This window comes from Alexandromys fortis, unplaced genomic scaffold (assembly GCF_014885135.2).
Source record: "Alexandromys fortis isolate MF-2015 unplaced genomic scaffold, M_Fortis_MF-2015_v1.1 scaffold_103, whole genome shotgun sequence".
Classification (NCBI taxonomy): domain Eukaryota; kingdom Metazoa; phylum Chordata; class Mammalia; order Rodentia; family Cricetidae; genus Alexandromys; species Alexandromys fortis.
The window spans coordinates 2,340,720-2,356,472 of record NW_026067978.1 but is presented as its reverse complement, the minus strand read 5'-3'; the positions used below and the strand labels follow the sequence as shown (position 1 = coordinate 2,356,472).

The following is a 15,753-nucleotide window of genomic DNA, read 5'->3' as shown; positions in this document are numbered from 1 at the left end:
TTGATCCTACTGCACGTATTGGCTTTGTGGGAGCCTAAGCAGTTTGGATGCTCACCTTACTAGACCTGGATGGAGGTGGGTGGTCCTTGGACTTCCCACAGGGCAGGGAACCCTGATTGCTCTTTGGGCTGACGAGGGAGGGGGACTTGATTGGGGGAGGGGAAGGGAAATGGGAGGCGGCGGTGGGGAAGAGACAGAAATCTTTAATAAATAAATTAATTAATTAAAAAAAATCATGAGCATCCCTAGTCTATGCGTTCAGCTGTTTGTTTTGAGGCAGAGTCTCCTTGTAAAACCCAGACTGACCTCCAACAGCAATCCTCCTGCCTCTGCTTCCCCAGTGTTACTTTTTTTTTTCTCGAGACAGGGTTTCTCTGTGTAGCCCTGGCTGTCCTGGAATTTGCTTTGTAGACCAAGCTGGTCTCGAACTCACAGAGATCTGTCTGCCTCTGCCTCCCGAGTGCTGGAATTAAACCAGCCCAGCTCAGTGTTAGTTTTAAAAGCATGTACTACCATGCCCTGCAATTCTTCGTAGAATTTAAAAAACAAAAAAACAAAAAACAGAAAAAAAAACCCATTTCCTTATGCTGACGAGTGGATAAGATCATTTTCATAAGTGTTGATGCATTTTACCACACTGGCCTTTGAAAATATTCTGTGCACAAAGAAGAAATCTCTTATATCTTCAATGTTTGAAAATTTAGCATACAAGTAAAGTTGTCTTGGCTTTTTTGCACTAACACCCCAATAAACTTTGCCTCTACTCATTCTCCTCCCTCATGGTCTTAATATTTCATAACCCATAAAGGATTTCCACAGAAATAGCCTTAATTCTGATATCAGCACTGAAAGAGAATCTTTTTTTAACTAACACTAGCATTTTGTTTTGTTCTCTTAAGACAAGACTACATTCAACCTATCTAGAATATGTAAAGAGTAAGTGAGACCCAAAGCACAGAATGAGACAGGGAAAGTCCAAACGGACCAGAAGCCAGGGGATCTAATCTCAGACAAGCTAAACTCGCCTGTTAAAAGACACACAGTGTGAAACTGCATTAAAGTCATTCATCGGCTCTTTTCAAGGGATACACAATGCAAGTGACAAATAAGACTGAGGAGATGTGAGCCAAGAGGGCTCGGTTCCCAGGATCGGTGGAGACAGCTGGCCAGAGAGCACTACAAGGATGTAGGGGTTCCGTGGACAGAAGACAGCATCTCCTGGGAGCTTGGGCTTTTATCACACTCATTTTGGTCCAAGTAAGACAAAATATTTCCTAGAAGCACTCTGCTGAGAATTAGGGACTTGACTGATCGGTCCTTTGAGTCTTAATGTTTTGTTGTTGTTTTGTTTTCTTGTTTGTCCTAATCCCTCAGTCTTTCTTCTTAGATTTATAGTTTCTATTATCACAAGATGGAATTCTTTTTTGTAATGGAATGTAACTACCATGACATGTCCATTATTTTTTTTTCAGTTAACTATTTTTTTCTGAGGTGGTTTTTCAAAATGTGTGTGTGTGTGTGTGTTTGTGCATGCTTACATGAGGTTCCCTTGCTGCTCTTCCAGAGTACTAGAGTGGACCAGAATTCAGTTCCTAGCACCCACATCAGGCACCCAACACACCCTTCAGTCCTACACATGTACACATACTCTCACATACATATAAGATTAATAAGATATTTTAAATAGCATGTCACTGTCACTAACACATAGGAACCTCAAAATTCATTTTTAAAAATTATAAATATTATCATCACATAAATATTACTTAATAAGCATTGTTGTCACCTAATTTCTAGTCTACATTTATATAATTCCCCAAGTTCCTCAAAGTTCCTTCACTTTTCGTTTTTTGAGACAAGGTTTTTTGAGACACATTATTGTAGCCATGGTTGGGTTGGAACTTGGAGTGATTTTCCTGCCTCAGCTTCCCTAGAACAGGGATTACAGGCTCACAAGGCCTGGCTGATGTGGCTGTTGTTGCTGCTGCTCCTCCTCCTTTCTTCTTTTCTTCCTCTTCACCTTCTCCTCCTCCTTCTCCTTCTGAATTTAAGCATAAAGCCAGGTGTGGGTGGCATACACCTTTGAGCCTTGCACTTGGGAGGCAGAGGCAGACCACCCCTGAGTTTGAAGCTAGCCTGGTCTACATACTGAATTCCAGGCAGCCAGAATTACATGATGAGACTGTGTCATGAAATCACAACAGGAGAATTAAAATATCATTACTGTAATGGTCTGTCCTGTCCCTTTAAGAGAGAAGCCCTGCCCACTCCCCCCCCCAGGTCTGCTGAGACAAGCAGATTGTCCTTCAGCTTCCAGCCTGAGTCTCTCTCTCTCTCTCTCTGCCTTTCTCTTCATCCCCCTTCTCCCTCCCTTCCTCTCCCTTTCCCCTTCCCTTCCATAACCCACTAAATAAATATTCAACCCCACTCTGCATGGCGTGCCTATCTGTCTCTGTCTCTCACCCTCCACATGGCTCCCTGCCTGGGACTTGCTGCTCCTTGTGGCCTGCTGCCCGCTGCTGCCACTTGGGGGAATGGTGCCGTTTTATTTTTATCATAACAATTACATCATTTCCCCCTTGCCTTTCCTCCCTCTAACCCCTCGCCATGTACTGCTTCCCTGTTCTATCAAATTCCTGGCCTCTGTGTTGTTGTTCTTGAAGTCCTAGTCTCTGGCCTCCATCTTTGGAGGCCCGGTCCCTGTGAGCACCAAGCCTTGACCCCTCCCCAGAGGAGGGTCAAGACAGCAGCCAAAATCTTGACCACTCCCCTAGTCTATTTGCGCCCCCCCCCTTGCTGTGTTTCAAGCTTCCCGGTCCCCTAGGGGCTACCCAAGAGCGCAGGAATCCCATTAAACCTGTCTTGATTGAGATTTTTGAGTCAGCAGAGAGCTTGCATTAGGAAAATTCCTAATAGTTCTTACACACACACACACACACACACACACACACACACACTGAGTCCGTTTATTGTTATTTGGACGAACATGATTTCAGGGCTAACCACTTGGTATTGGATATATTGGATAGCCAACTAGGGGCTCCTCCCCAGAGAAGACTATTTCTACTGCTCTCAGAGTCCTTATTTGCCTTCTAGGTCTTTATCTAGTTTCCCTCTTCCATGTTAGCATGTCTATTAATATTGGACTTGTTCGGGTCTTGTTTAGGCAGACATATTGCTAAGGTATCATGTGTGAAGCTTCTCTGTGGTTTCTAGGAGACATATCTCACAGGTGTCTTGGTCCTCTGGCTCTTACAATCTTTTTGTCCCCTTTTCTGAGGTGTTCCCCTGAGCCTTAGGTGCAGGAGTTGTATGTGGCTACTTGAACTGGAGCTGGGCACTCAGGGCCAGGGTTTTTTTGTTTTGTTTTGTTTCTTGAGACAGGGTCTCTCTTGGAGCCTGTCGTGGCACTCACTCTGTAAACCAGGCTGGCCTTGAACTCACAAAGATCCACCTGCCTCTGCCCCTCAAGTGCTGGGATTAAAGGTGTGCACACCACTGCCCAGCAAGGCTTTTATTTATTCATTTATCATGAGACAGTGTTTCACTCTTAGTTCAGGCTGATGGTTAGAGATGATCCTCCTGCCTCGGTCACTTAAGTGCTGGAATTACAGGCCTGAGCCTCCACAACAAGCCCTTTCTTTATTTTGAAAACAATCAATTCCTACCTTTCATAACAGCACCCAGTTTGGGGTCTACAGTAGCAGTCCCCAGACTTGTGTTTTGTCTGAAACATCCTTTTGCACTCTTAAACACTGCTGAGGGTAGAGGTGTACGTATATTATTGATAACTCAGTGACAAAGCTTAAAAAATCCACATATATGTATTTTATGTGTGTTTTGTCTGCATGTATGTGCAGCCTGTCTATGCCTACTACCCGGGGAGGTCAGAAGAGGGTATCAGATCCCCATGAATTAGAGTTACAGATGGTTGGGAGGCACCATGTGGGTGCTGCGAACTGAACCCAGGTCCTCTGCAAAGAGCAAGTGTTCTTAACTGCTGAGCCACAAAGCCTTTGCCCAGTACACAAAAGGCCCCTGCAAGGATCTCAGTACAAACCTTTAGTGTAAACATTAACTAGCAATAGTACATCTTACTAAGAATTAAAACTGATTTATCCTAAAGCACAAATATATAGATACCGTCGGTTGTGATGGCATTACATGGGATCAAATGATCAAGAGAAACTGCTTGCCATTATTTGGGTCTGGGCAGCAGGGAAAAATGAACGAGCAGGGGCTGGAGAGATGGCTCAGTGGTTAAGAGCACTGACTGTTCTTCCAGAGGACCTGAATTCAATTCCCAGCAACCACATGGTGGCTCACAACCTTCTGTAATGACGTCTGGCGCCCTCGTCTGGCCTGCAGGCATACATGGAGGCAGATTGTTGTATACATAATAAATAAAATCTAAAAAAAAAAAAATGAACGAGCAGTCTCTGTTTACAGAAAGTGACAGTGAAAATATAATTAAACAGTATTGTCGGTAACGCAGACGTCAAAACACTTCTCCAAATGCACCCCAGCCCACTCCATTCTTGCAGTCCAGGGATCCAAGTGCAGAGAGGCAAGTCTTGGCCTTTTCCACTTAAAAAGTTACTCTTTCCAAACTGTAACATTCGAAAGGGTGAGGCAGAAGAGTCCCGAGTTCGAGGTCTCAACATGGCCCACAGAGAGCGCCTGTCTCAAAACACCAAAGCAAACCAAACTAAACAGTTAAGCCGAGAAATCAGAAGCGACCACACAGCCTTTTAAGGAACCGCCCCGGGGAACCCTTCTAGCGAACCGTAGGCTTCCCACTTCCCGGCATGCCCCGGGCGTGCGTGCAAGAGGCGTGGCCAAGGGCGCGCGCGTCCCACGTGACCCCAGGTCAAGCGGAGCGGGAATCTGCGAGCTTGCGGTCGCTGGGTCGCTTGGTTTTCTTCAGCCGTGGGTCTGCACCCCTGAACCGGCCCGAGCCCTCCGGGAAGGAAGCCCGCGAGACAGGAAGTGCTCCCTCTCGCAGCGAGTGTTTCGAACTTTCCGGGCCTCCCGTGGCGGCCGCTTCCCGGCTTGCCCAGCTTCCGCCTGAGTTTAATCTTGCTCCTGGCACTCTGAAACGAAACGTGGTGCAAACATGTCCCGGATCGAAAAGATGAGCATTCTGGGCGTGCGGAGTTTTGGGATAGAGGATAAAGATAAGCAAATTATCACTTTCTTCAGCCCCCTCACAATTTTGGTTGGACCCAATGGGGCGGGGAAGACGGTAAGTCCTGAGGCGAGGGCCCCAGAAGGTGCTGGGGGTGCCGTTTTGCATGGCGCGTGGACCTCAGCGACCCCGGAGCCGACTTGGCCCAGCCACTTTTGGGCTTGGCACTTATTACCGTGGAAGGCCACCCGCGTCCGTGCTCTCCTGCCCCGCCCCCATGTTCCCGAATCTTAGCTGTCACTCCGCGTTAGTTTTTCCCCAACCCCCCCCACCCCCGCCTCCGCCGCCGCAAAGGTATAAACTGTGAGAAATACCTAACGTAGAGTTTCAAAACATGTCTACTGGTAAAGCATTACGAATGAAAAAAAATGGTTTAATGTCAAGATGAACTGAAGGAGTGAGCCTCAAACTGGAAAACTTGTGTTACCATGCTACTAAAAATTTGGGCTGTGCATTGTGACACATACCTTTAATCCTAGATTGGCAGAGGCATGCCCATTTTTGTGAGTTGCAGGCTAGAGCAGAAATGCCTCGTTGGATGTTGAAGGCCTGGGGTGGACCTTTATATGGAAATGTGGGGTGAATGTCTATTATGTTCTTAACATCATATGGCTGCAGCCAAGCATTGGTCTCCTGGAAGAAAGACCTAGTAAGGCGTTTATAACCACTGGCTGCATAAATGTGTATGTTGTTATTATTTTATTTGTTTATTTTGGAGACAGCATTCCCCCCCCCCCCACTCCCGTAGCTCAGGCTGACCTTGAGCGCTTGTTCTTTCCTGCCTTCCACCTAAGTGCTGGAATTGTAGGCATGCATCACCACACCTGGATGTGAATTAATATTTGTCATAAACTTCTGTGGTTCTTATGACTAAATAACACAATTTTCTATTTCTTTAGACCATCATTGAATGTCTAAAGTATATTTGTACTGGAGATTTCCCTCCTGGAACCAAAGGAAATACATTTGTTCATGATCCCAAGGTAATGGTGTTTATAAAGTTTCATATTTTAAAAAATGAAATTTTTATGATTATAAAAGTACTAGTTGCTTATTGGAGAGGACTTAACAACGGAGAGTATGAAGAGAGGAAGGTCATCGACGGTCTAAGCACCCCGTGATAACCATTGTTGGTGTTTTTAGTAATTTTTCTCCCTATGTGTAATGTTTTGCAGAGCAGAGATCATAGTCCTGCGTAATGATGCATTCAGGTTTTCCCCACTGAGCGTTGCTGTACCATGTGAGGTTACTAAAACACTCTAGGACTGACACAGGGGTTCATCAGGTCAATGCACTTGCTATGCGAGTCAGACTTGTGAAGGTGGAAGGAGGGAATGGATGCCGCAGAGTTGTCCTCGAGACCTCTACACGTGCCCACACACAAACATGCACATTTGCACATGACACACAAAGTAATAAAAAATATTAGTATTTAGGATGTGTTTTCAGTCTTTGTACTTTTTTTTTTTAGCTGAAGTCTTTATTTAAAACTTGTGATGCTGTGTAAATTGCGTTAATATTTGCGTTATTGTTTGCATTTCGATTGCTGTAGTTTTCCCCTTTATTCTACCTTGATGAAAATCTTAGTGATGAAGCTTTGCTTGAATTGCAGGATTTTTATTACTAGTGTGTATATAGGACATTGTGTTTGGCCTATATTCTTATTGCATATATATTATAACAAGAATATGAATTTATTTAGTCCCATTAAATCTCAATAAGTTAAGGGTTTATTCTTAGATTCCTTCTGTACTTGTAAAACCATGTCTTTGTGTGTTTATCAATACGCTTGCATATTTATATTTTAGAGTATCCCTAGAAATTTTTTTATACAAGTTAGGTTAGTGGTGTGCTATACATGTTAATAACATAGACGCACTTGCTGTTTTTAGTTTCCATGAATACTCTGTTGCGTTTATAGGGTTATTGTTTGTTTACTTTAAGACAAAGTCTCACTGTATAGTCTTGGCTGACCTGAAACTAGCTACAGAACCAGACTGCCCTTGAATTTAACAGAGATTAACCTGCCTTTGCCTTCTGAATTAAGGACACGTGCCACTACTACCAGGCCTAGTTTATTAAACCAACACCTGTTATTTAAGTTGTATCTTTAAATGCGACTTTAAACTTTAAGCCTGATATGCTGCCACATGCCATCAATCCAGTACTCTGGAAATGGAGGCAGGAGGATCAGGAGATTGAGTACAGATTGGGCTGCATGAGACCTTGTCTCAAATGAACAAAACATCCTAGACATACCTGGGAATAAGGGAACCTCAATTGAGGAATTGCCTACATCAGATTGGGCTGTGAGCCTATCTGTGGGGCATTTGTTTTTGATTGCTGATTGGTATGGCCAGCCCTTCCAGCCCGTTGTGGGTAATACCATCCTCGGGCAGGTGAACCTGAGCTATGTGAGAAAGCCAATAAACAGCACTCCTCCATGGTCTCTGCTGCAGTTGCTGCCTCCAGATTCCTTGCTGTGGGAAGTGCTTCTGTATGTATTTTGCTTTTATTGGTTAATGAATAAAGAATCTGCCTTGGATGTAATGGGGTAGCTGGAAAGCGGGGAGAGACACGGGACAGGACTAAACTGAATGCTTGGAGAAAGAAGGCAGAGTCAGGAGATTCCATGGAGCCACCAGAGGGGAAAGACGCGAGCTGCCAGCTGGAACCTTGCAGGTAGGCCACGAGCCTAATATAAAGTAATAGAAATGGGTTAATGGAAGAGCTTGCAAGGAATATGCTATAGTGATTGGCTAAGCAGTGATTTAATTAATATACTTTCTGTGTGGTTATTTCGGGAGTCTGGGCGGCCGGCAAACAAACAAGCAGTCTGCTACTACAATTCCTAGCTTGAGCTCCTGCCCTGGCTTCCCGAGACAAAACTTGGAAGCCAAAATACTTCCCCAAACTGGTTTTTGTCAGTGTTTTATCAAAACACTCCTAATGTGACTTTAAAACTTTGATGTAACTAAAGATAATGCTGGAATTATGAAAGCATTTATGAATTTCATCTTGGAAATAGTCATACTGCTAGGAAGTACACTTTTACTGAGCCCTCTAAACTGACTGGCTGCTCAGACCTTCTCTTTCCTAAATTTATAATCTCCTCTGCATGGTTAATGCTTTTGACTTTTACTTTATTGATGGAGGGATCAGATGAAAATTCCTTCAGTTTTTTACAAAAATCTACCGAGCTACCCTACATTTGTGTCAGTACTGTTCATTGTGTTTAATTTATACTGTTCATTAGTATAAATTATGACTAATACCCTGTACTTACCTGTACTCACATCGTTCCCGTTTTCAGTCCTGGTTCTACCTCTGAAACTCCAGTTTAAGTAAATGATAGCATCGTCCACACATTTTTTTTCTTATACCAAAACTTGTGTGTTGAGGCCAGGCAGTGGTGGCACACACCTGAAGTTCAGCACTCAGGAGGCAGAGGCAGGCGGATCTCTGTGAGTTTGAGGCCAGCTTGTTATCTACAAACAGATTCCAGGACAACCAGAGCTGTTACACATAAAGAAACCCTGTCTTGAAAAACCAGCCAAACAAAAAACTGTGGACTGGCCTTAATGAATCGGTTTCTTTGTCTTACCCCATTTCCAGTTCACAAGCCAGTCTTTGCTGCTCCTTAGAATGTATCCAGGATTTTTCCTATCCATTCTGTACCAACAGCTGTGATTTGAGCTGTCAGTGATCCCCTAAGTTGTTTTCTTGCCTCCATTCTTGAAGTAAGTTCCAGACCATCCAGGGCTACATAGAGAGACCCAGTCTCAAAAACAGTCAAACAAGACACAATTTTTTTTTTCTTTTACATAGCAAGCAACCCCTGTAAATATTTGTTCAAGAGGAAGAGAGTTGCTTAAAGTCTGGGGAAGATGGTTCCATTCAGTGTTAATACTGAGTGCAGAGTCCCTGAAATGGAAACACGCTGAGTGCTCAAAGACTCGGAGGAGCAAAGTGGTGAAGGCAGACACAGAAAGCCAAGTCAGAGTTAGAAGACACTAGGTTCAGTGGGGCTTCAGCATGCTAGGCGAGGGCTTCTCTGCTGACCTTTAGCCTCAGCCCAGCTCTTAACAGACATTTAGAGCTTTGGAGTAGAGAAAACGTACAGTCTGAGCTATGTGTTACAGGATCAGTCTGTTGCTGACAGAAGACTATAAATGGCAAAGGAAGGAGACAGACTGAGAGGCCTGTGATCATATTGGTGGCTTAGTTAAGGTAGTAGAAGTGGTGAGAGACAGATTTGGGGTGTGACCTGAGACTAGAACCAACATATTAGCTAATGTTGTTGATAATGATATTGAGAGAAGCAGAAGCATAGCCTAAGGCTTTTTTCCTGAACAAGTTGTTATTTTTTCCAGTCAGGTGGTAGCTGAGCATACCTTTGATCTAGCTCTCGAGAGGCAGAGGTTGGCAGACCCCTGTGAGTTCGAGGCCAGCCTTTTCTACTAAGAGAGTTCCAGGACAGCCAAAGCTACACAGTGAGACCCTGTTTCAAAAACATAAAAGAGATCGTTTTGCCTTTTAATGTCATAGAAGTACTCAAAAAGGGAATTTGGGTGGATCTGGTTTACATATATAAGTTTGAGATATTTGGTAGATTTCTAAAGTAAATATCCAGTTACCAAAAAACAAACAAACAAAAAACCACGGAGAGGTTAAGAGGAAAATTAGGAATTATTGATAGATACATAGTTGAGTACAGTTAATATCTCAGGCCTAAGGACATCAGGTAGGAAATGAATAAAAGAGAAAGGCCTGAAGCTAGAGCTCTAGAGTGTTTATAAACTGGGAAGAGGAAGTTGGCAGTTAGTGAAGGAGCAGACCCTCAACTTTACTATGTTAACTGTTAGTGAAAGGGTGTTTGGATATATGGAGCCATTTGCTCCTCTTGACAAAGTCAGCTTCAGTGGGCAGTAGCTAGAGAATTTTTCTTGTTCTTTTCTCTTTTTTTTTTTTTTTTTTGCTTTGTTTTTTTAAGATAGGGTTTCTCTGTTTATCCCTGGCTATCCTAGAATTTGCTTTGTAGACCAGGTTGGCCTTGAATCACAGAGATTCACCTGCCTTTGCCTGGCATTTGCTGGGATTAAAGGCATGTGCCACCACTACCTGGCAAGAGTTTTTCTTGATAAGGGTTTTTTCATTGGCTAGTGTTATTAGTGTCTATAAAGTGGAATATGCTAGCGTATAGACCAGTGAGTAGAGGGTAAATGAATACTGAACAAAAGAGGCAGCTAATTAAAAAATAAGTTAAATAGTATACTTCTCATGTTTTGAAAAAGTGTAAAGGTGGCTCATTTTGAGTGAGGCCTTCTAGTGGCTTCCCTCTCATTTTTGGATAAGCCAGATGTTAATGCTCTTTTCTTTCTTGATAGGGACATGCTGGTACTTCTTAGGACTGTGTTTTTCTGTTTACCATCAAAGGTTGCTCAAGAAACAGATGTGCGAGCCCAGATTCGCCTGCAGTTTCGAGATGTCAACGGAGAGGTGGTGGCTGTGCAGAGGTCTATGCTTTGTAGCCAGAAAAGCAAAAAAACAGAATTTAAAACCCTGGAAGGAATCATTAGTAGAAGGAAGTAGGTACTCAGCTTGTTTTGGAGAGCCGCTCACATCCGTCTCCTGGCCCAGAAGCCCTTCTCTCGCTACTGTTTTATTTTAGGAGAATGTATTGATTTTTTTTTTTCAGCAGGATTTTGTTTTCCTTTTTGGTATAGTCTTTTTTTTTTTTTTCTTTTTGAGATAAGGGCTTATACTGAAGCTCAGCCTGACCTGGAACTCGCTGTGTCACCAGAGTGGCCTCAAACTCAAAAGGATGCTTCTGCCTCAGCCTTGTGAGTGCTGGGTTATAGGCACATATCTCTACACCTGACCTCAGGCTTTATTTTTTAGAGTAATTTTGTAGTTAGACAGTATAATTGAATACAGAGTAGAGCTCCCATCTATTCCATACCTCTACATGTACAGTCTCAGCCACTATTAACATTTAGGTTTTTTGGTACTATTTATCTTGAAATAGAATGATTTTTTTCGATTTCTTTTTACATTTATATATATATAGTGTATATGAATATTTTGCCTCCATGTATGCATGTACAGTAGGTTAGAAGAAAGCATCAGATCTCTTGGAGCTGGAGTTTTACATGGTTGTGAGCCACCATGTTGGTGCAAGGAATCAAACCCAAGTCCTGTGCAAGAGCAATGAATGCTCTAAACCACTGAGCTGTCTCTCCAGCCCAGAAATAGAATGATCTTGTTAAAGATTTATCGGTAATATTCCATTGCCTTATTATTATCGTGTATGATAATTTGAAATAATTCATATATAATAGATAGGAAGTATTTATTCTTCCATCCCCAGGACTAGAAACACAAGAGACCAAAGTGAATAAAATATGATATGATCATTAATAGCAGACAGGGAAAGGTGAATAAACAGAAGCACAAATAATGTGGGTTAGGAAATGCGTTTCATCACTTCTCAGCCTTTTGACTAAGATCAAGTGTAGGAAATTGTTATTGGGGCCAGAGAGAGGACTCAGTGGTTAAGAGCACTTGCATTCTCCAGAGGACACGAGTTTGGTTCTCAGCACCTGCATCAAGTCACTCACAGTCACCTGTAACTTCAGCTCCAGAGGGTCTGATACCATCTGCTGGCACCGACACGTATGTACACTTGGACTATTTTAAATTTGTTGTTCAAAATTTAAAATATGGGAAGATACTTGCCAAAGAAGAATGAACAACCAAGTTTGATTCTCAGCACCCATGGAAAACCAGATGTGATCATGTATGCTCGTAATTCCAGCTCTGGGGAAGCAGAGAGAGGAGGATCTTGGGACTTGCTGGCTACTCAGTCAGCTGAATCAGTGTACTCCAGATTTAGTGGCAAGATTCTTTGTCTCAGAAGAAAAGTAGAAATTGATTGAGAAAGACTTTGTCCTGTGGCCACACAGACATTACACACAAAAACAAACACACAGACCCAAAAAAGTCCTACTGTGTCTTTTAAAAATTCTTACCTTCTTTCTTACAGTACCTGATTTATATAACCTCATCTGTGAACTTTTGACCATGAAGAGTTAGCTTTTTTCCCGTGTGTGTGTGTGTGTGTGTCTATTTCTGTGGTCTGTCTGCAGGTGTGCTTGTGTTTGAAGAAGCCAGAGTTCAGCCTTGGGTATGGTTCTTCCAGAGCCACTCACCTCTTTTTTTTAAGTCAGTCATTTATTGATCTGGAGCTTGCTAATTCAGCTAGCCTGTGAGTCCTAGCCAGGAGTCCTGTCTTTGCCTCCTCAGCACTGAGACAACAAGTGCATCCCACCACCTGAACTTTCTGTTACAATGTGATTGGGATTGGACTCCAGCCTGATGCTTAGATGGCAAGCACTTCACCAACCAATCCACCCTTGCTCCATGAGTTTTCTTAGCAGGAGGACCCTGTTTTAATGGACAGATAAAGTGTAAAGAATAGCATGTGTTGAAGATGTGGCTCAATTAGTATACTGTCTTCAGCTCGATGCCCAGCACCATATAGACTGGGTGTGGTGGCAGACGGTGTGGTGGCGCATGCCTTTAATTCCAGCACTCAGGAGGCAGAGGCAGGTGGATCTCTGTGAGTTTGAGGCCAGCCTGGTCTACGAGAGCTAGTTCCAAGACAAGCTCCAAAGCTACAGAGAAACCCTGTCTCGGTGGGGAGGGGGATTAAACAGAAGAGGAGGTACCTCCAAAGGTTGTTTCACTGATAGCCCTGATTCTCAACTTTGTAGGCATGGTGAAAATGTCAGTCTGAGCTCCAAATGTGCAGAAATCGACCGAGAAATGATAAGCTGCCTTGGGGTTTCCAAGGCTGTGCTAAATAATGTCATTTTCTGTCACCAAGAAGACTCCAACTGGCCTTTAAGTGAAGGAAAGGCCCTGAAGCAAAAGTTTGATGAGATTTTTTCTGCAACAAGGTTTGTAACTGTGGACTTTGTAGCTGTGGAATTATTTAGTCATGTTGTGTTTTGTGAGGCTGTGCTTGATTCAGGTCCTCATGCCAAGTGCCTGTGTTTCAGCGGAGTTAGATCCCCAGTCTGGATAGGTACTCCTGTTGGTTTTATTGCCCAGGCTGCCCCAAATTTTTGTGCTCACCCAGTGTCTGGAGCTTTAGGTGCCACTGTGGCCACCTTGATGTTCTTTTATAAAAGAAAAAATTAAAAAGCAAAAATTGTCAGCATGCAGTACTCCATCATGTGGTAACCATTGGCTGTACTTCCTTTCATTTTCTTGCTGCGCATGTTTATCTGATAAAATAAATGTAATTTTTTTCCCACTTAGCCATGATGTCATAACCATTTTCCAGGTTATTAACTCTAAATGTAATATTAATGTTGGCCTAATACTCTATTGTAATTTACTCAGCCAAAACTTTACTTTTATTTCATATCTTCAAAGGTACATTAAAGCCTTAGAAACACTTCGACAGGTACGTCAGACACAAGGTCAGAAGGTAAAAGAGTGTCAAACAGAATTGAAATATCTGAAGCAAAATAAGGAGAAAGCTTGTGAGATTCGCGATCAGATCACTAATAAGGAAGCCCAGTTAAGGTCTTCACAGGAAATTGTCAAGTCCTATGAGAATGAACTTGAGCCACTGAAGGTAACTGATGTTTTTTGTATGGGCAGATTAAAATTTTGCGTATTTGTGACATATAATATGATCTCTGTGTTGGTAGATCTTAAGATTTATTTTCTCAGCAGTTTACGCAACAGTTAGTTATGATTGTATTTTCCGTGGTGGCAATTGCTGTTATCTAGCATGCTAAGAAATCCCTCTCCCCCACTATGATATCATTTACCCTTAAGTACTTTTATTTATTTCTTTATTTTGGTTTTTCGAGACAGGGTTTCTCTGTATAGCCCTGACTCTCTTGGAACTCACTCTGTAGACCAGGCTGGCCTTGAACTCAGGGATCCATTTCCCTCTCTTCTCAAGTACTGAGATTAAAGTTGTGTGCCACCATCTTTCAGCCTAAAGTACTTTTTATTTATTTTTGTTTTAAGTATATCAGTGTTTTCCCTGCATGTATGTCTGTGCACTGTGTGCATGCAGTGCTGATGGAGGCCAGAGTCACAGACGTTGAGTTGCCGTGTGAGTGGTGGGAATCAATCTGCTTTTACCTTCAAAGCCATATCTCTTTCCCCATTAAGCCCTGTATCTTTATATGGCCTTCCGGAGCATGTTTATGTCTTTAAAATTACCAGAAACTCAGTTCTGTCCAAAGTCTTAGGTCTGTGTTAGACAGTCAGTCGTTCTTATTTATTTATTTATTTATTTATTTATTTAGGTTTTTCCATACAGGCTTTTTCTGTGTAGCCCTGGCTGTCCTAGAACTCACTCTGTAGACCAGAGTGGCCTCTGCTGGCCTCCACCTGCCTCTGCTATCATGCCCAGCTTAGACAGTTGGTCTTTAAATTTCCTGATGAGGTTGGATTTGAGAGCAAGTAGATCGTCATTGAGTGGTTGGCACTGGTCCTAGCTGTTAAGCACTGCTACAGCTAGCCGACTTTACAATTGTTTTCTCTCTTTGGAGATTTTCAAGTCGACAGGTCTTTGTAGAGAATTTTTGTAATTTTAAAGGTGTTCTTGACATTTGTAGAAAATTTGGACTTCATCCATGACATATATACAAATTAGTGTACCTTTCTAGGCCCTGTTTGTTGTTGTTTAAGCAGCTTACAGATTAGCAGGTTTTCTTACCGCATTTTCATGCATACATGGCTTTCGTTGTTCCTTCTTCCTACCCTCTTCTGGGTTTTAGTATTTATCTCTGAGACAGGATCTTAGCCATTTGCCCAGGCTGACCTTAGGTAAACTCCTGGGCTAGGATCAAGGGATCCTTTTCCCTACCTCCTTTCCAGAGCCTGGATGAGGGCAGCAGCTGAAGGCTGTGGTTTATAAGAAAGGACTTCAGGAAATACATGCCTTTGGGAATATTTACCCAGCGCCTCCTGTGTGCCAGATATCCATGCTTCAGTCTGCAAACTCAAGGAGGACTTGCATTCCAGTCTTACTTCCCAGTCTTGTCATATTGTCGGCCACGCCTGCTTCCAGCCTGGTCTGCAGCTTTGTCCAAGTTGCTCAAGTCTTCTGACTGTGCTGCTTAGCATGTGTTCTTCTAGTAGTGTCTGGAACACAGTAGGCTTTAATCAGTGATATGGCCATTATTATTTGTAAGATTACTTGTTCAGACCTTCCTCTTAGCTAACATTAAACATTTTGGGGATATAGGAGGCAGTAAAGGAAGTTCCTGCTTGTATGGTGATTACAGACTATCCATTAGTATATAGAACATAAGATATATTACTGGCATGATTTATTTTGCTCCTTATATTTTATGTGTGTGAGTATTTTGCCTGTATGTATATCTGTGCAGCACATTTATGCCTGGTGCACTTGATGAGTGGAGGCAGAAAGATTGCGAATTTAAAGTCGTCTTGGCTACATAGTGAGTTTAAAACCAGTATGGGCTACATAAGATCCTGTGTAAACTAGAACAATGTGGCAAGGAGGGCTC

At 42.8% G+C, this 15,753-nt stretch overlaps 1 protein-coding gene across 4 annotated transcripts in view; it reads left to right on the top strand.

Annotated features, from left to right (window-relative positions):
* The first annotated feature begins 4,852 nt into the window (after positions 1-4,852).
* Rad50 (RAD50 double strand break repair protein) overlaps positions 4,853-15,753 on the top strand; it is a 60,735-nt gene continuing 49,834 nt past the window's right edge. Inside the window, exons 1-5 of one of the 4 annotated variants that reach the window (XM_050157684.1) lie at positions 4,853-5,245; positions 6,088-6,171; positions 10,625-10,776; positions 12,964-13,149; positions 13,631-13,835. In XM_050157684.1, the coding sequence (XP_050013641.1) occupies positions 5,117-5,245; positions 6,088-6,171; positions 10,625-10,776; positions 12,964-13,149; positions 13,631-13,835 (756 nt within the window). In that variant the 5' untranslated portion in view covers positions 4,853-5,116. Of the gene's footprint in view, positions 5,246-6,087; positions 7,871-10,575; positions 10,777-12,963; positions 13,150-13,630; positions 13,836-15,753 lie in introns of those variants that run through there. The other 3 variants (XM_050157686.1, XM_050157685.1, XM_050157687.1) reach the window with 3 other exon arrangements.